The sequence below is a fragment of the Morchella importuna genome (genome assembly GCF_003444635.1).
Source record: "Morchella importuna strain M04M26 chromosome Unknown Morimp01GS024, whole genome shotgun sequence".
Lineage (NCBI taxonomy): Eukaryota > Fungi > Ascomycota > Pezizomycetes > Pezizales > Morchellaceae > Morchella > Morchella importuna.
In genome coordinates, this window is record NW_025763421.1 from 722,750 (window position 1) to 742,799 (window position 20,050).

At 47.4% G+C, this 20,050-nt stretch overlaps 5 protein-coding genes across 5 annotated transcripts; all 5 read left to right on the plus strand.

The window, feature by feature from the left end:
• Positions 1-1,059: 1,059 nt before the first annotated feature.
• LAJ45_07614 (uncharacterized protein) lies at positions 1,060-1,441 on the plus strand (the record flags this gene model as incomplete). Its single annotated transcript, XM_046117170.1, has 3 exons — positions 1,060-1,117; positions 1,180-1,276; positions 1,336-1,441. 3 exons carry the CDS (start codon positions 1,060-1,062, stop codon positions 1,439-1,441), a joined length of 261 nt encoding a protein of 86 aa, XP_045969815.1.
• A 2,978-nt stretch (positions 1,442-4,419) lies between these two features.
• LAJ45_07615 (uncharacterized protein) lies at positions 4,420-5,595 on the plus strand (the record flags this gene model as incomplete). The annotated part of the gene is made up of 3 exons (XM_046117171.1): positions 4,420-4,553; positions 4,663-5,252; positions 5,312-5,595. The coding sequence occupies 3 exons, from the start codon at positions 4,420-4,422 to the stop codon at positions 5,593-5,595; spliced, it is 1,008 nt and encodes a 335-aa protein (XP_045969816.1).
• Positions 5,596-8,960: 3,365 nt separating this feature from the next.
• Positions 8,961-10,717, plus strand: LAJ45_07616 (uncharacterized protein; the record flags this gene model as incomplete). Its single annotated transcript, XM_046117172.1, has 6 exons — positions 8,961-9,186; positions 9,263-9,462; positions 9,525-9,885; positions 9,939-10,230; positions 10,288-10,417; positions 10,469-10,717. The coding sequence occupies 6 exons, from the start codon at positions 8,961-8,963 to the stop codon at positions 10,715-10,717; spliced, it is 1,458 nt and encodes a 485-aa protein (XP_045969817.1).
• A 2,141-nt stretch (positions 10,718-12,858) lies between these two features.
• LAJ45_07617 (uncharacterized protein) lies at positions 12,859-17,061 on the plus strand (the record flags this gene model as incomplete). The annotated part of the gene is made up of 9 exons (XM_046117173.1): positions 12,859-12,869; positions 13,509-13,600; positions 13,663-15,313; positions 15,373-15,608; positions 15,669-15,979; positions 16,044-16,490; positions 16,545-16,655; positions 16,713-16,838; positions 16,912-17,061. The coding sequence occupies 9 exons, from the start codon at positions 12,859-12,861 to the stop codon at positions 17,059-17,061; spliced, it is 3,135 nt and encodes a 1,044-aa protein (XP_045969818.1).
• A 764-nt stretch (positions 17,062-17,825) lies between these two features.
• LAJ45_07618 (uncharacterized protein) lies at positions 17,826-19,940 on the plus strand (the record flags this gene model as incomplete). Its single annotated transcript, XM_046117174.1, has 5 exons — positions 17,826-18,012; positions 18,078-18,384; positions 18,486-19,431; positions 19,539-19,578; positions 19,891-19,940. The coding sequence occupies 5 exons, from the start codon at positions 17,826-17,828 to the stop codon at positions 19,938-19,940; spliced, it is 1,530 nt and encodes a 509-aa protein (XP_045969819.1).
• Between the last annotated feature and the right edge of the window lie 110 nt (positions 19,941-20,050).

Below are 20,050 nucleotides of genomic sequence, written 5' to 3' on the forward strand. Positions count from 1 at the left end.
GATCGGATCTCTCCAATTGTGCCGTGAGGACATAGTAACAACGTGTACCAATGGACTGAACCACGGGTAGACGGTTGTGGGTGAGGAGGCTGGCTGGTATCTACTATCTACGTAACTTAGTTACCTCATTGTTTGGGGGCCATATATAGATACAGCGATTCACAGTCATTTGGCGAATACACCCATTTGGCGAATTTGTATGTAGCAACCAGCCAGCAACCAGTAAAACCTCGAGTTTGACTAAGATATCTTGATTCTTATTGGCCTTAATCCCTGTTCGCCAAATGGGTGTATTCGCCAAATGACTGTGAATCGCTGTACTTCATATTTGGATTGTACTGTATAACGGGTAGAACGCAGTGCGAATCAGGGTCCCGTGAGATACTCGAGACCGTGTTTAAAACAGAGCAAAATACTCGAGCTGTTGGAAACTGATGTTTATAACTGCATGATACTCCGATAATGTAAGCCAAAAAAAAAAACGCGGAATGCCTCTTCAACTGTCAGGCTAGTTGTATCTGCCTCTTCTAGTGCTTTCTTCCTCACTCTTTACGGTCACTCGTTGGATTGTTTCTGCTTAAATAACCCTAACCTTGCATCAGTATCTTACTCCCTCTCAACCGGAGCTGAGTTTATAACCGGTTTATAACTAGGTTTCTTACTCCCAGTATCTTACTCGTGAATATTTCACGGGACCCTGGTGCGAATACATGGAATATGTATGTCGGCCGTTTGTTTGAAATACATCTTCAACCTACCCGTCGGCGCGCGTGTACGTCTGCCACCCGTCGGGCGGACCTGCATTTCGCACCTCCGATAATTCTACTCTCCTCTCCATATGCAGAGCTGTGGTACTCACCGCTCTCCCCACGGCAACTACCAGCTGCATAGAGTCCCCCAGAAAAAGAAACGCTCCCCCCCCGTAACACCTCATTGGGCGTGCGCGCGCGGTAAGACACCTCACTTCACTCACACTTGCTTGCAATTCTAGCCGCCACCATTTTGGGGGCATATGTTTTGTATTTCGGGAAGGACGACGATCCCTTTTTTGTTCTATGTATGGGCCAGCTGCACCACGGGAAAGTGCGAGAGGAGGGAGAGAAGAGGGGAGATTCAGGTAGGTAATCTTTAACGGTTGTCGATCTATATCTTATTTTTGCTGGTTGGTGGTGGTTGGAGTCGGGATGGGCCTATGGTACTCTAGGGAGGTCGGTTATAGTTGGCGTCATTTGTTTGGATTTAGGAATTGGTCGATATGCGTGTACGGCTCAGGAAGGTGATTTTTGATTACATCCGAGTATTTCCCCAGTTTAATTTCTGCGGAGAAAGGAACAGGAACAAGAAGGAGAAGAGCAATAGAAGGAGAGTCGGAACAAGAGCCAAAGTAGAAGAATATGATGATAATGATGAAGAAGGATCGGAGATGCCGCCGAGACGCTAGAATCTTTGACTGTAAAATTCAAGAAAGCTAGCAGCCCATCATCTCCACATTCACCTAGTCATGTAGAATGGAGTAGGGTGCCTTCTTTTCAAAGAAGCCATTTCGAAAATGCCATCACAGCGGTAGCGACGCAAATCAATCGGTGCACAAAAAGACTTGGTGCCGTATTAATTTCAATTTCCCAGTTTTGCGGTCAATTCTCTGGGCAAGAGATCATGGAGATGCTACTTTGTAACATTTAGGAATTCACCCTACGGCTACTCGGATTGAGTTGCACACATAGTATTATTCCCTGGGAGATTTGCCTTGCGTACCTACATATCTACAGGTATGTGTAGGGGCTAACCGATTGAATGAGGGGAAGGACAAGCAAGACTCGCAAGGCCATCGATCCGAGGTCTTAGTTTTGATTTCTTTCCTTTCCTCATTCAACATTGATGTGGGATCTTGAAAAGCTTCTTTGCTGATAATCACGTTAGTTTGACTATGGTAGGGGGAGGGAGATGAGATGGTCCATAGAGACAAAGATTAAGAAGACGAAGCTGCCCTATGAACCGAGAAGGAGAGCGGACGCGTGGCCACGTTGGGCTAATATATTTCATCTGGCCTAGGTTCATCAACCCACCAAACGCCCTTGTCGGGGGTGATAGGTGGGGGGGGGGGGGGAAGACCCGGGGGGGTTAATAATCCAGGGTGACGGGAGTGGATTGCCGGCTGACTCGGGCTGAGTGAGGGAAGTTGAAAGTCTGGGGGTGAAGTTGATTTGGACTAGCTAGGAATAATATGATTTAGTCTAGGAAAGGATAGAAAGGCTGGGGACGTGAGATGGGATGGAATTCTCGACGGTTGGACGAACCCTCTAGAAGTTAACAAGCTCTATTTTGAAGAGATTGTGCCAAGGGTGATTTTCTCTCTCTCTTTGCTTTTTGACTTTCTTTCTATTCATTCGCCCATTCACCAGGCAGAGAAGAAGGAGGCTGCGGTGGCCAAGCCCGCCATTTGCACTTGGATCTTGTAACGTGCCTGTCCGTAGATCGAGACCAGACAAGCCATCCAGCCAGCACGGAGCAGTCCAAGTCAGGTACGAAATCTCGCCTTGTTTTTAAAGATCACCAACGGCAATAAACGAGCAGCAGCCAATGGATATAGAGAACAAAATCAAACACAAACAGGATGAATCAAAATTCCATTTTTTTTCCGGAGAAGCGACTGCTGGGAAGCAGCAGTCAAGGCCGTAACCGTCGAATCCGGTCCGAGATCAAACAAAACATCAAATAAGTATACTGATGGAGAAAAAAAAAAAATTAAAATATGCTGTTACAGGATTGCAGAAAAGCACACAGCATACATAAGGTCCATGTATGTATTTGCATAGCTGTATTCACAAAAGAGCCGAGCCGTGTGCTTTGTTTTGGCTTGTTCGTGTATGTAGAGCATGCATGTAGAGTAGAGTATGGTGGTCACATAGATTCATGGGTATGGGAAAGGTCCGCAGTACATAGAGAGAGAAAGTGAGTGCGACGGAGAGAGCGAGAGACGGGACAACCGAACAGAGTTGAGAGATGGAAACAGGCCAGCAACGGTCTAGCGTACCGAATAGGTTGCCACCCAAAAGTCAACCAGTTGACAGAGAGTGGTAAGGTTCAGGGGCAACGAACGCAACAGGGGCAGGGAGCAACCGAGATGCAGGAACGGCGAGGCTTTTGGCTGAGGAGAGAAAAGAGAAGGAAGAAAATCAAATCCCCGACTGTGCCACTGTGCCACTGTGCCACTCAGGTACACTCGACAGCCGCATGTGATGGGGTCCCCCCACAACAACAGCTAAACATCTACAGCAGGCTATCTGATTGCCTGACTGGGCTGCAGACGATGATGCTATGTAAATTACGATAGATGGTATTAACGGAGACCCCCATTGACCAATTATACGCTAATGTTATAAACCGTCGTGACAGCTGAGAGATGAGGAGACAGGCTGTTCGCACAGGGCAGACAGAATTAAAAAAGCTACATCATGCTCTAGCTTAGTGGTCGAGGCAGCAACCGAGTGCCGGATCACCCGTAACGGCGGGTATAAGGGTTGATATGAAACGAGATTAGAGAGACGTGACGCTTCTCTTGAATCTTGAGCGGAGGAGGACGAGAAAATAGTGGGTGGGGAAGTGAAATGAGGTATAGAGTTGAGAAAGAAGGATTCCTAAAGGGGAATGGGATCCATTGACTACGAACAAACCGTTAATAGGAAACGCAGGTTAAGCGCATGCTGTGAGTGGGCGACAATCGGAGGAAACATTTGCATCCAGATAGAGCCTCCCCTGAAATGGAAATAACCCAATGAATGGCTGAAACGTCCGTATTCAGGGATTGACAACCTACTGGGGTCAAGGAGGGGAGGGGGGGGGGGGGGAACGAGGGTGGATGCCTATCAAAGCACCGCCAGGGCACAAAGCACAAAGGTACAGCATTTGGTAACCATTATGGGAGAGGGGCAGAAAATAGGGACTGTGAAGGCAGCAAGCAAGTCACAGCAGAACTGCAGAAAGCTCCCAGACTGCCAGGCCCTGTGCATCATTAGCAGCCTGGAGTGGGAAGGATGCTGCAGTTGCATATCCAAGGAACCCGAGACTGGGATTGCCGCACCGTCCTCTCTTTTCCCACCCATCACATCCCTCCCCTTTCCATACACACACACGCTTTCTCGGCATATCTCCCATTGCCCTAGTCCCTTTCCTCTCTTTTCCCCTTCTCCCTCCTCAACCTTTCTGACTACAAGAACCAAGGGACTTCCTTCCCTACAGATCTCACTCTCATCCTTCTCCCACCAACACATTCACTCACTCACTTGTGTTTGACATTCATTCTTTTCGTCGTTACTCACACTCTCTTGAGAATTGATTTCTGCACACTCTTTTGCAGCTTTTAACATCCTCAATTAGTCAATTAATTCGAACCAGCACAATAATTAAACAATCATCAACATGAAGTTCCAAGCAACCTCTCTTTTCGCCTCCGCGCTCATGGCTGGATCCGCCGCCGCTCACTCATGGCTCGCCTGTGTTGACACCAATGTCACCAACTACGACGAGTGCATTGCCAACCCCAACCTTGACCCGTAAGTATTCATCTACCCCTTACATAATAACAATTTCTTTCTTTCTTTTTTTCACAAGCAATTTCTTGGAATGATGAATACCTTACTGACGATATTCTATTCTCTGTAGAGTGAGAACTTGCAATGGTTTCCCGCGTAACAAGATCTACGATTACGACTGGATCAAGGAGTCTTCATTCTACGCATGGAACTTGAACAACGCCAGCAACACCGAGGGCCTTGCTTGCCGTCCCGGGAGCCAGGACTCAGCAACATACCCTTCAGAGTACCCTATGACCACCGCTGTGCCTGGCCAGACTCTTCGCATGCGTCACTGGGGTAACGGTCACTCACGCTGGGACATCGGTTCCCCCAACCACCGTGACCCCGGTCTCGTCCGTGTCTATTGGGCTGGTCAGAAGGAAACCGAGCTCAAATACAAGTCCGACCTCACTGAGGCCAACTGGCTCCCGGGTGCTCAGGCCAACTTCAGCGCTGATGCCGTTACTCTCATCACTGGAAACACCATGAACGAGAAGGCCAACTACTTCGATTTGACACTCCCGAAGGACATTGAGGCCGGAAGACACTCTATGGTCTGGGTTTGGGCCTGGGATTCTGGCTTCGGTGCTCTTAACGAGAAGACCGGTTATGACGGCAGATGGGCTAACTCTTGGTCCACCTGCTTCGATATTGAGATCGTCGACTCTGACTTCGTTGGTAAGTTCTGCCCATATACTCCAATTTATCTTATTCAATGTACTAACATCTCATTCTAGGACCAACCTACGACAACTCCGATGATTCCAGCTACGTTGACGAAGACGAAGATGCCGAAGCTGCTGCCTGCTCTACCGCCACTGGATACCTTGGAGGAATGTCTGACAAGCCTTGCACCGGAACTGCCTGCCCACCATGCTGGTACAAGTCTCAGACCGACGGATCCATCTCTTGCTACGACTACACTTCCTCTGGCTCTTGCCCATGGGGTGGCGCTTTCGACTGCTCCAAGAAGCAGGCCACCAGGAGGGCATTGAAGCACGAGCGTGCCCCATTCGCCTAAATATAAAAGAATTTTGGATAGACCGGTTTCCTTGTCATCTTACTCAAATTTTTAGTGTCTTATGATACCTCTGTTCTCGATGAGCTTGGGTGGTGGTGTTAGTTTGCGGAATTTATTGTTTTGATCTGATGGTTGTCTTGGGTTTATGACCTAGCTTTTGTAAGTATTACTGTTCGGACCGAACGACATAGGTTGTACTCTATTTGTAGTATTTATTCCTCTTCTATTTTTCTTCTCTCCCTCATTCAAATCGAGTTATAGATTTCATACCCTTCAAAACACGGTATCACGTTACCTACTGTATTCATTGGGGGCTTGTTTGAGGACGAAGAAAGAACATTGTATTATTTGTACTTTATTTTTTGTTTGTTTCCTGTATTTGCATCGCCCTATTGGTGCTGGTCTGGTTTTTTTTGGGGTCCCTGTTCTTATTGTTTTTACACATCATATATATCAAAATCAGTGTCAGTGCGTTATTACGCACAAAATAGAGGCATTATCACTCACTCATTTGCACATACGAAAAAAAGACTGCTCACTTCCGCGTTGTGATTGACCTGATTTGTGGGGAAGGTGTTTTGCGTAAAGAGCCGCGCGTTTCATCACCCTTATTTTTAAATTATGCTGCCTTCCCGATCCATCCACTGGTATGATATTTTGACACGTGCACGGAGAGGAATTGTGTTGTGGATGGTATGGGTATGGGGTATCGGTATCGGCATGGCCATGGCCATGGCCAGGTATGGAATATAAGTAGTTTGTTTGCAATGGCAATGGCAATGTTATTTTGTTTACCGACGTACACCTTCAACCCGGGAAACAAATAGAGGAATTCAGTGGGGGACAGCTTGTTACCATGGGATATGCAAGTTCCTCATCTCCTTTCATTCCGCGTCGTGATGGGTCGTCCCTGGCGTCGTTTATTGCTGACGTCGATAGGCTTGCAGGCAACCTTAGCTTTTTGGTTGCATAAAACACGTGGTAATGATATGGATGCACATAATAAGGGTAGGGTTATGTGTATAAGAAAGTTCAACGTAGCTTTTTTTTTTATGCACTCACAATATCAAGGATCCGTACAGGCATTTGCGATGTAAAGCAGATACTAGCATTTCAAGACGTGTACTCCTAATTGTACCTCCCCATTTTATTTTTCTGATGCGCGAGAGGTCATGGATTAGATACAGGATACTAGGGAGATGGGTAGATACTTATACCTACAATTATAAAGGAAAAGAATCGAATTCAAGGGATACAATACGGAGGTGGCTGGAGGGTCAGGGTTGTGGACGTGATGTAGCTATCTTATCCTCCAGGCCCCAGGATGGTTGTATCTATCCTGTAAAGGAGTCGGTGATGCATATAATCTTATCTCCTTTCTTTCAAGGGCCGAGAGGGATGCCATGGTAAGCTTTTTTTGAAACGGCCCGAGAGCTCGCAGGCAGGAAGGAAGGGATGGCGAAGATACTTCTGAATTGTGGGGGTGTATCAGTCCCGTATCAGGTTCCGGCGCTCTAATTCTCTGGGCATGGGGAAAGAAGCATTTGGCAAAAAAAGACAGCCCAGGTCATCCCACGACACGTAAATTGTCCAATCTTAAATATTCCCAGGTTAATCAGGCGAGCTAGGTACTTTGAGTAGGCTTCTAGATTACACGCGCATGTAGTCCCATCTGGTCTAGTCTGGCCTGGCAAATAGATTGAAATTTAATCAATTCTGCAGCGGGGACCGGACAGCTACATAACTGGTTATTTGGGTAATTGAATCTTGACGGGTGGTGTTACAACATATAGTTAGTATCCATGATAAAAGATGATCTTAAGAGATGATAGAGAAAAAATGGTACCAGTAGCGAGAATGGGCCATGTAGAAACACTCTAGCCTCTGCTCATGACGCGTGCGGCGTTGGTTTTAATTTCTTTGACTCTGGGGATTGCGTAACCTCTATCATTGACCTGTAGATATCTCACAAAATTTATTTCACAACTGCTAGGACGTGTGTACGTAACTCAGCCGAGAACTGTTTGCCTAACTCAGGTATTGTTATTTGATAGGCCCCCGACTTGTAATTGCTTGTCGCTGTCCTGAACAGCGACAATTGTAGCCATGCCAAGGCCAAGCTAACCACCACTAGCAAATGGAACTAACCAATTACATGTAGAATTTGAAAATTCTTCATAGATGTCAAATTGACTCGGTCACACAAGGTTCTATAGTGTAATGGTTAGCACCCAAGATTCTGATTCTTGTAATCCCGGTTCGACTCCGGGTAGGACCTCTCAAAGTATTCCAATTAACCTCCTTGGTTGGCTGCAATACCTTTTTCTTCACACAGAATCATCTTTCCATTTTGTATATACGGTGAACCAACTTCTTTTTTTCTCTTTCCTTTTTAGTCTTTAATTGTTGGCTGGCGATGATATATCCACTGAGCAGGACGAAGACGAATCTCTAATAATCATAATTGAGCTTTAGAAGATTACATTACTATGCACTGAGTTGAAATTCAAGAACTGATCCCAATTTCAGAAGCGCAGTCTTACTAATATCTAGATCTGAAGAACGTTTTGCTCTACACAGGAACGGTTTTGATGCACTACTACATGTATTTAGAGGAGAGAGGGGAAAACAGGAGTACTAGGCTCTCCCCCTTGCCTGACAGATTATCATTGGTTCTTACTACTCTTGTCCGAACTGCTGATCTAGTAATGCGCACGTGCATGCAGGAAAGATAGACGAGTCAAGCTTAAATTTTACGACGAGATCTACTGGACATGTTCCCTGTGTTTATATTTAGCTTATATCTATGCGGATGATCTAGAGTAGCTAAGGTTGGATTTGAAGTTGAACAGCCTCCTCCGACTTAGACTTGTTGCAACTATTAAACCCCACTGTACATGTATCATAATAATCTCCGCCAAAAAGAAAGTCTCGGGCTTAGTGATCCGGTTTCTCTACTGAAAGTCCTTCTGGCCAATCTCCGCCGATAAGTAATTGGTTGGAGATTAGTGAAACGCTTGATCAATTGAAGAAATCTTTGTTGGGTTGGATTAATCGTTGTGCATGTGGTAGTCGATCGACGTACTCGGATTGAATCCTTAGGACTCGGCTTACGTTGACAGCCCGGAGATGCTCATACCATCAATTTTTCGATAATTAAGAAACATCTCAACAATGGGGGCATCTTTCTGTACAAGCATTCATTCCATCTACGGAATAGGTATACTCAAATCCACATTTCCCACCATGCCCCAAGCCCTAATCCACCCCACTAGCATGCATTGTTACCCTGCCCTCCCCTAGAAGTTTCACCCCACCAAAATCCACCCATAGGAAATTAAACAGGGTCCTCATACACCCAGAAAATGTCGTCAACCAAACTTCTCACGACAGTAACGCGACATGTGCTCTTACCACCAACACTCAGATCATGCCCGCACCATCACCGCCGCAGCGTGCACAAGCTCTCATCCTTGCCACAGTCCTTCCAGTTCATCACGATCTCCCCCGAAATCCAAACTGCGCTGCAGCGTGGGGCGCCCGTCGTAGCACTCGAGTCGGCGAACATCACTTGCCCGGGTGAGGTGGGGGGTTAGTTGGTTTGCCCTTTCTTGTCTGCGCGGGGAATTGAGTGCTGACAAGTAGGTTTTTTTCTCTTCTTCTTTAGCCTTGCCAGAGCCACACAACACAGAATATGCGACCAAGGTGGAGCGGGAGATCAGGAAGATGGGCGCGATACCGGCAACGATGATGGTGTTGGCTGGGAGGGTGCATGTTGGTGTTGAGGACCCAGCTCTCTATTACGATATAGCGCGTAGAGCTACGATGAAGGTCTCGCAGAGGGAGTTGCCGTATGTGCTTGGGATGGTATGGTTGCTTCGTTCCGGTTTCTTCGGTGGCGGGCTAACTGTAGGATTTGCGGACTGCAGCCAGGTCGACGTAGCGGTGGTCTTACGGTGTCTGCGGCATTGACGATTGCATCGATGATTGGTATCAAGGTCCTCGCAACCGGCGCGATCGGGGGTGTCCATAGATCGGCGACAACACTGATGGACATCTCCGCTGATATTAACGAGCTCGGCCGGAGGAACGTGGCAGTGGTATGTTCGGGGCCAAAGGTTTATATGGATGCGGAAGGGACGATAGAGTACCTGGAAACGAAGGGTGTGCCAGTAGCTACGTTTGGAGGGGGGGCGATGGAGGTCAAGCTCCCAGCACATTATAGTACTGAGGGAGTGCTTCAGAGTCCGTTGGTGCTGAAGGACGCAAAAGATGCCGCGAGGATGATCTGTGAGCATATACCCTTCAGTTTATCCTAGTCTCAGCTAATGAGTGGGTGATAGATACAAGTCACCAATGGGGACTCGAAACGGGACAGCTCCTGTGCAATCCCATCCCGTACGAAAACCAATTGAACCTCGAAATAGTCGAGAAGAGTGTTCATAAATACTTCAAGGAACGCAAGAAACACAGTAAGAAGGACAAGGAGGTGGTCGAGAAAATAGTGTCTACAATCCGGCAATTTAATAATAGAGACAGAACGGTAGCAGCGGAGAAGGTGATGCTGATGCACAATGCTCGAGTAGCAGCACAAGTGGCGGTAGAGCTAGCGCACTTGGAGATGGGGACTGATTGGTTTGTTATCCACAGCTCCTGAGATAAAGGTTTGGGCTAATGTGTGAGCGGAAATAGGATGTCGAAAGATCGGACGGAAATGGCGGAGGACAGGGCGTATCGAGACGATGTGCCAAATCGCGCCCGGATATCTCAAGATAAAACAGTTCGACAGATCTATGTTCCCGGGAAGGGATATCTGGGCCCGGTAAGTACAACGTGCGACCCGGAGCAGCAGAGAGATGAACAGAAGAAACAGCAGCGGGAGAAGAACCAGCTGGTGCGGCCAGTCTTCCGTCGGTCTCTAAGTAGAGACCCCTTGAGTGATTATGAGATTTTGCACCGGCAGCCCTTCAAGAAGCCAGACGAGCCCCCCGAAAAACCACGGGAGGTCCTAGAAGATTGGTCTCTGCCCGAGCGCGAGCCAGCGCCGCGAACGGCAGTAATAACGGAGAGAGGTTTCACCATACGGCGAGGGGCATATCTTGGCCCGCGGGGGCGGTTGTGATTATGAGGTCTGTATATATATACTTTACATAGATTCTGATTGTTTTTTTTTGGTGTTCAAAAGGTGGGGCATTTGTAATTTTACGTCTTTAGATCTCTACTCCCCATAGGTAGTTTAGAGTTTGTACCGGTTTTTGGTTTGGCCACGGTGCTGCGCATATGTGTTCATTCTGCATGATAACGGAAGGTTTTTTTCTTTGATTATTTTAGAGTTGGATATATTTCGGTATCAATTAGAGGTGTGTAGACTTCGCGCTCTGGACCGAGATTGCTTCCCGGGACGAAATAGTCCCGATATTTGAGGACATAATCAAAGCTGTTGCTGGGCTCTAGTAACGCCATCTGTTAAAACTGCGGGGTAAAAGTAACTTGAAAATGATTGTGGGGGAGGGGAAAAGGGGGGGGGGGGGAGGGGGTTGGTTAGGGCCCTCTTCACCATCAGCATTCACATCCTACTTTCCCGTTCTTGCATTCCGCTCCAGGCCACTTCTTTTTCTTGCTTTTGCTGCTGATATGATCATACAATATAACAGGTAGTTTCGTTGGGGACTTCAGTTATGGATCCATCATTGTCTAATCAAAACCAAATTTGTATGTCAATGGCCCATTTCCCAGTCTTGAGGTCTGAAACGGTGCCAGTTTAAAACGTACTTATATCTAACTATAGCTAGGTCATCAATCAGTCTTTGCGGTGGTAACACCAAGCCAACCCTTAGTTGCTACATGTAGTCGTCGTCGAGGACGATGTCACTATGCATAGGATTGACTCCCGTCGTAACTAAACCCTTGGTATAGGCACTACCGATGGATGCTACTCTCGAGACGATAAACATTGCATATTGGGGTCGTGCTTTGCGGCATTCGATATTATCCACCTCGGGAACCAAAGGGATTGTTCTTATATATATATACAGTGGACTCAATTGATCAACCATGGATGGGATCTCCTAGAAATCTCTGGGTTCAATCAATGAGGTTGGACGATCCAGTTGTGCTGGATACCTTTCGACTGGGTTATTGTAAGTACTGGTATTGGAAAGGATAAACAGGCAGGCATGGCTCGCTGGCTGTTGTCACTGGCTGACAAATGCTTGGGCCCAACGAGTGAGAGGTTGTGGAGGAGGTCGATTACTCAGCTACAGTTAATCGTTTCGGATGTCACACCGACACGAGTAGAAAGTGTAACCTGACTACATGCCTATCAGGGCTTCTTTGCACATGTAGTTGCCCTGCACCTTGGGGCTCGAATGGACAACTACACCCGTCGATAATTATTGGCTGGTCATGAAGACCTGGCTTTTGTAAAATCGACTTCGATTATCTATCATCCATATGAGACCTAATCTCCTCGTCTTACGCGCGGCACGTGAGCTATCATACACAACCATTTCATACTCTGGATAGAGTACCCCACATGCACAGATACTCCTGTGGTGCACTGTCTATTGGCTCTCCTACGAACTCACCCATAGGACGTGCACGCTTACTTAGCAAAGATTTTAATTCGGTCTCCTCAGGGAAAACACATATGTTCCTTCTCATGCATGTGTTTAACAATCGGAAACATCGCTGCTGTTGGAGTGGTGGGCAGTTAACCTTGACTTTGCTTTTCCTTTGCTGGATCCATGTGTCTTTCAGCTCAGTCTGCTCTAGAGTACTCTACCTTTCAAGGGTCCCCGCAACCTTCATCCCCGCAGACGGAGAGATAGGCAGTCTTCTAGACGTCATATCATCCCTTGATAAAGGGAGAGAGTCACTCTATCTACACCTGCAGTAGGTGGGCATTTTATGTGCTGCATACATTACATACCCGATCTCTATCGCGGGCAATTTACCCGGTTTATGGAGCAGATGTGCTGAAAAAACATCGAAGTTCTGTCGAATCATTCTTTCCGACCTTTGTTCTTTCGGTTTTTTCGCACTCGCATACCATACTCGTTCTAGTAATCCATACCAAGACCCCAACCACCCCGGAGGAGGCTTATGTAGAGAGCCATCACTGATCCTAGCTCTAAAGTTGAAATGCGCACGGTGTACCCTCTAATAGGAGTGGTCCCTGCAGCTGAGACAAATTTCAACTGACAGCGAAGCAGCAACCAACCCGTCCCCGCCGGCCGGGGTGGGGAGGAAAATTGGTCCAAAATGTGGGATCGGTGGGTGCATCCCATTGTTCTGTCATGAAAAATTGTTGTGGCCGTCTCTGGTTGGGTTGGTGGGTGGCTGATGAGCCGAGTGGATACGTTTTTCACCCCCCCCCGGCTCTTTGCTCTTTAAGACAACTGGACCCAATGCCGTGCTCGTGCTCCGTTACCTTACTCTATGAGGCGATTTCAGCCTTGTATGGCTGGTTCAGTGGTACAAGCAAGACGCACTGGTGAGAGGGAGAGGAAAGTAAAGACTGAGGACCTCAATCTAATCCTCAATTTCCAATTCCTTAATAGCAAAGGACGCCCGTCTAGCCTGGAAGGCTAAGACATAGGAGAAAAGAAAAGAAGAAAAGATCCTGCTCTCCAGGACCAGACCGATTCTTTCTCCCAACAACGGACCGTCAGCTGGGAAAATAACTCGACGGGTATGTGTATCTCTCTCTGATCTGTACCAGTTTTCCAGAAGAAGAAGCAGAACAGGAAGAAGAACTGCACCCTTTTTAATCCCACGAGGTTAACGGACGACGGCTCAGCTAGCTGGCACCTAAGACCTGATAGGTTGGAGTTGAGTAATCGGCATCACCACCCACATACCTACCGCAGTACCCAGAATCATTATTGTTATACTGTCTAGAGTATAGACAGTTTGGAGGACTCCCAGCCACCCCCCGATAGTCGGAACGGCTTCGAATCTAGCTGTCCATTCCGTAAAAGCGTGCGTACCCTCGAGCAAGAGAGTACGTACACCCCCCTTATCCCACCCCCCCGTAGGAAATGTCATCGTACCCACAACCATCAGCAGGAGGAGCAGGTGTACCGGCAATGTCGTTTCCAGGAGCACCCATCATGAGGGCGAACGCCCTGTCCTCGCTCCACCCTCCCCCAGAAACTCCCAAGCGACACAGCCTCACAGTTTCAGTCTCAGATATTTCCGAGGTTGTGGACGGTAGCGGAAGATTCATAGCAGATGCGGCCCGTGAGACTCTGATAAATGCAGCTCGAGACGGTGACGAGAGTTTGGTCAAGAAACTCCTCGAGTCAGGAACAAATGTCAACGCCGCGGAAATATCCGGGAAGACCGCTTTGCAGGCGGCGGCGGAGAACGGCCATGAGGGCATGGTGGTGCTACTGTTGAATGCTGGGGCATCTTTGGTTACACCTGCTGCTGAGTACTCTGGGAGGACGGCGTTGCAGGCTGCGGCGGAGAGGGGATATGGTGGGATTGTGAAAAGGCTTATAAGCGCTGGGGCGAAAATCGATGCTCTCCCAACTGGAGATTTTGGTAGAACTGCCCTACAGACAGCAGCGGGAAGCGGTCACATGGATGTAGTCGAAATCCTGCTAAGTTGCGGCGCAAACGTTGATGCCCCACCATCCAAATCGTCCGGGAGAACAGCTTTACAAGCTGCAGCGGAGGGCGGGCATGACGAAGTGGTACTGATGCTTCTCAGGGCGGAGGCGTACGTCAATGCATATCCATCGAGTTTCCATGGTAGAACAGCGTTGCAGGCTGCAGCTGGGGCAGGGCATGAAAACATTGTCAAGATCTTACTGGAATTTGATGCAAACATCGATGCCCCACCTTGCGAGTTTTCTGGAAGAACTGCGCTGCAGGCTGCTGCGGGGGAGGGAAGAGAAAGTGTAGTTTCTCTGCTTTTAAGAAAGGGGGCGAATATAAATGCACCGCCGGCAAACTCTTCCGGGAGGACTGCGCTACAGGCTGCGGCAGAGGCCGGCCATGAGAGAATCGTGAAAATATTGATCGACGCCGGTGCAGACACGGATGCTCCAACATCAGAATTTTCCGGAAAAACGGCACTGCAGGCTGCAGCGGGAGGGGGCTATGAAGAAATTGTAAGGCTCATCCTGGAAGCAGAGATTTCTACGGGAGCGGCGAAAACGGAATCGTATGGAGCGGAAGCACTGGAGGCTGCTGTAAATGCTGGGCAACTGAGGATTGTGAGGATGCTGCTGGACGCTGGTGTGAATATAAACACTAGAAACTCTATGGGAAGAACGTGCCTGTTCTCATTGAAGATGAGTAGTGAGACGTTGCAGGAGCTGGTGAAACTAGGTGCATTTATCGACCATGCGGATTACGATGGAATGACACCGCTGCATTATGCTGCTGAGAATGGGTGCAAGGAACTTCTTATCAGTCTGCTAGACGCAGGCGCTGATATGGAGATTGAAGATAATAGAACTCGGAGGCCATTGCATTTGGCGCTGGAGAAGAAGTATGAGGACTTGGTGAAGGTGATGCTTGGCAGGGGTGATAATATTCGGGAATCGCGTGTAAAGAGTTGGCAAGCAGTATTGAACGCAGGTGACACCGACATCATTATGATAAGCGAGGGTACGTCCGGTGCGAACGATATCAAGAAGGTTGACATCGACAATGCGAAAATTGGGATCGAGACAGAGGATTTGCTACCATTGAAACAATTCTAGTAAGTAAACTACAGGCAACAAATAATTGAAAAGAACTATACTAACTACTTTATAATAGTAATGCAAATGGGCTCAAATGGGATGATCTAAGGTGCAAAAGACTCGTTGATCCCTGGAACTTCATGTCGAAATATTTGGCTTTACATGGTAATGTTCGCCCAGAAATCAGCGGTGCTGATGTGCAATGGATATGGGCGCTGGTGAACCCAAGGAAAGACTTACACGGCCCTACACGGAACTATGGTCTTGGGATCCCAAACATTGGAAATATCGCAACAACTGCCCATACTAAAGGTGTGTTTCTATCTCATCCACCTCAAGTGTCGTGATCTTATGGCTGATCAAAATTCAAAGCGCTATTGGTCTGCTATGTTGCATTTGACTTTGTCGTTCACATCCCTCCAGAAGTGGCACAACTTGAACCTGATGAAACCCCACAGGAATCGTGCTTCCATACTGAGATCCAGAAAACACAGATCTCATGGATCATGCGAAAGGCTGGATCTGGGGACCAGCAGATATTCCGCTCCATGAACTACAGGAGTACTTTGGAGTATGGCTGTGTGCCAAGGCATGGAGTTGATTTCTTTACTCTGTTCATCGAAGATCTACATCAAAAGTGGCTGGATATCTTTCATAAAGCCGAGGAACACCTCAAACAAAGCGTATGTATCAAATACCTTAGCGATATACTGGTGTTGTAAACTTATTCTAATTTCCACCACCCAGCGGAAAAACCTCTTGCTTAAAGAAGGAAAAACCACAAGTCTTATACGAACGTTTTTAAGAGATGCGCAACTATGGTCGGATTTCAGAACATTGTATAAGCAGCACGTGAGAGAAGCCAAAGCTTTGGTGAAAGATTTCCGCGAGAAGCGACTGCTTTATGATGAAGTCAACCACTTCGAAGACAAAGCAACATTAACAGAGGAATCCCTTGGGGACGGTACACAGAGCGAAACGTCATCAATCTTTTCTTCCGACTGTCCCGAGCATGAGAAAAAGAAGAAGAAGAAGAAAAGGAAGAAGGACAGAAAGGGGAAAGATCCCAAAGAGAAAAAGGATACAATATATCACGAGACGAAACATTTGGATGAATTGATAGATGCTATGAAGAAGGACTGCAGAGAAAATATAAAGAAGTTGGAGAAAAGGACGAAGGACATGATCGAACTCGTGAGAACTCACCTTTATGAAGTATTGTCATGTGGTTTGGCTAATTCGTAACAGGAATTTAACTTGGTTTCCATTTTCGAAGCACGTATATCCACCACAACTGCTCAGAGCATGAAACGCCTCACCTGGATCACGTTTATTTTTCTACCATTGCTTTTCGTAGCTGTAAGCATCATACTCCGCAACACTTATTGGGAGATAAAAGCTAATAGTTGAATTAAGAGTTTGTTTGGTATGAACTTGGATATATTGGAAACTGGTCCGGTTAAGTGGTGGTGGTATGTGGTTTTGAGTTTCTCACTATTTGTAATGGTCCTCGCCGGATGGGCTATGTTCAAATATTCCAGCGTATGTTTTCCCGTTCCCGATGTCCCAGCTTCCGAGACCTACTCCGAGATTACTCACAGGCCAGACTTTCCAGGACGTTGGTACGTGGTGTGAATCTATGTTTATGACGCTTTGGAATAAATTGCCACCTATTCCTACACCTAGACTTCGAGAAAAGAGCGGTCCTATGGATGATCTTGAAAATGGGTTTAGTTTTAAGAACCCTAAGTTTAAGTTCACTTAACGACACACGAGCATTTACGACAATTGCGAATTATTGAAACTTACAATGGATTGGCATATATTTACGGATAAACCTGTAATGATTGATAATGGATGGGGTACGAAATGGATGGGGATGGTAAAAATGGGCGGGGTAATGATTCTACTGGCGTTTTTTTCTATCTTTCCTTCTTTACCACTGGCAAGGTCATTGCCGTTTACTATGTTTATTATATGGATATTTTGGGACTATCTTTAATGGGATCCGTCTCTTTATAAGGATTGAATGCAAATTCTACTATTCGTACGTGATCACGCCCAGGCGCGGAAAAAACGTCATGTGAAGGTTAGCAGATCAGCAGACCATCATAATAATATAGACTGTTTCCCTGGCCACCCGGACACCTCCCTCACTCGGATAGTTAGTGTAGAAAAGAGAAGATCAATGTTTCAAGTGACTTCTGGAGTGAGGGTGGTGTCCGAGTAGCTAGGCCAGGAGGTCGTCTATTGGTCAGAATAACCCTAACCCTGGACAACAGCCCTAACCCCGCGGAGCCCCTTGGTCCGAGAAACACCATGTAAAACATCGCCGGATCCTGTGCGCTCGCCTGGGAGCATTCCTGCTCACAAAGGTGCTAATCGTTCTCATCACTTTACATTATATCTACTTCCTCTAAGGAGCCACCGGATCTTAAACCAATCTCTGCAACGAAACAGAGCGTATCGGATATCCGTCCTGGGAACCTAACTGGATGCGATAGCTTCCCCATAGCTCCACACTTGAAGATGTCTCAATATTCTCGCCTCGATACCGACGATGACCCACAGTCACTCAGTACCCAGCCTTTGATAGCGAATCCAGATGTCCTTTCCGATCCCACGGAAAACGTGGACAGTCCCGAAGATGGGGCTATGACAGGCTGGATATGGCTCCTCACCTTGACAGCTGGTATAAGTGGTCTGCTGTTCGGCTGTGAGTATACAAAGGCTCCCTATCTCGACTACGACGCTGCAACTGACAAGACTGACGTCCTGCAGATGATACAGCTTCCATATCGGCTGCACTACTGCACCTTGGCCCGTCGCTCTCCACGCCGGAGAAGCCTGTAACAACGTGGGATAAGTCCCTGATAACGTCCTCCACATCACTCGGTGCATTAGTAGGTGGCTTGTTTGCTGGATTGCTGGCAGATCGCATTGGGCGGAGAGGGGTCATCTGGGTTGCAGATGTTCTGTTCATTCTTGGTGCCCTATGGCAGGCTCTCGCCGGGAGTGTGGGCAGCATGGTGATAGGTCGGGCTGTGGTGGGCTTGGGTGTTGGTGTTGGAAGTCTGATTGTGCCGCTGTGAGTGAAACCGGATGGAAATCTTCCTACATGAGCACCCATCGCCCCCCCGTTTGCGATGTATGGCCGGGCTCTTGTTCGATATTTGCTAACGAAAACAGATACATCTCCGAGCTATCCCCTCCATCCCACCGAGGTCGCCTGGTCGTTATTAATGTTTTGTTTATCACGTTCGGGCAGCTGATTGCTTATGCTGTTGGTCTCATCCTTTCCCCTCCAACGCTCTCTCAAGACCTTAGCTGGAGGTTTATACTTGGACTCGGTGGTGTCCCTGCATGCTTCCAGTTCGTGTTTATGTTTTTCATGCCAGAGACGCCGCGGTGGCTAGTGCAGCACTCTCGTCGCGATGAAGCTGCAAGAGTTGTACGGAAGGTCTATGGCGACCTCTCTGAAACGTCAGTTGAGAAAGTCCTCGGTGGTATCGAACAGGGTGTTGAGACTGTGTCAAAAGATCCCTTCATGGCCAAGCTCAGAGCGATCTTTGCAGTTGGGGCCAATCGGCGTGCTCTGGCAATAAGTTGCTTGCTCCAAGGCCTTCAACAGGCCTGCGGGTTCAATTCTCTCATGTACTACTCTGCCACTATATTTTCCCTAGTGGGGTTCAAGAACCCTACCGCTACTGCTATGGTCGTTGCTGGAACAAATCTGGTGTTTACTGCGTTGGCCTTCACATTGATTGACCGTATCGGGAGGAGAAGGATCTTACTTTGGTCGATCCCGGGTATGATAGTGGGGCTATTATTGTGTGCGATAGCTTTCCACCATCTGCCAATTCTGACCACCACTGCTTCAGAACCTTCACCTTCCATATGGACCCCACTACTTATTATATTTATGATGACGTATGTGGCAGCTTATGCAATCGGTGTCGGTGCTATCCCGTGGGTCGTACAATCCGAGTTCTTCCCTATGCGTGTCAGAGGGCTCGGAACTGGTATGGCTACAGCTACAAATTGGGTGCTCAACTTTGTCGTTGGGGCAACTTTCCTTCCTGCTGTAGAATGGATGTGGGGCGGAGCTGAGGGGCTGTTTGTCGTTTATGCACTTGTGTGTGGGGGCGGGTTTCTGGCGGTTTATAGGATTTATCCTGAGACGAGAGGTCTTAGGATGGAGGAGATTGAGAGTGTGCTGAGGAACGGATGGGGAGTGAATAGAGGAACAAAAATGGGGGAAGGAGAAGACGATATTTGAAAGGTGGGCAGATCTTCTTTTACGGCAGTAGCACGTTTTGTGGGGCTATTTTTTGGTTTTTGGTTGTTTTTTTAGGCGTTAGAGAGCCGACTTTTGGGGGGGGGGGCGGCCGTTATTTGGTTCTTCTTCGCATCTCGAAGAAACGAAATTTCTGGCATGTTTAGGCGTTGTTGGTTTTATCTTCATTTTATACCCCACTAAGCGGATTTTTTATTTTGAACAAACATAGAATTGAATTTCGTCAAGTAAAAGTACATGGATTCGTTAATCACAATTAAAATTAGACGCAAATGCTAACACCCATGGGGATTTAAGTTGATGAAGGGCTTGTCAAGATGTTTCCTACAACAGCAATTAGTATTTGATATCCTGGGGACACAGTATGAAGTAACATACCTCCATCGGGATATAACACTTGTCCGTTAAGGAAGACACCTCCAGGGCCAGCAAGATATAATACCGCAGCAACCATATC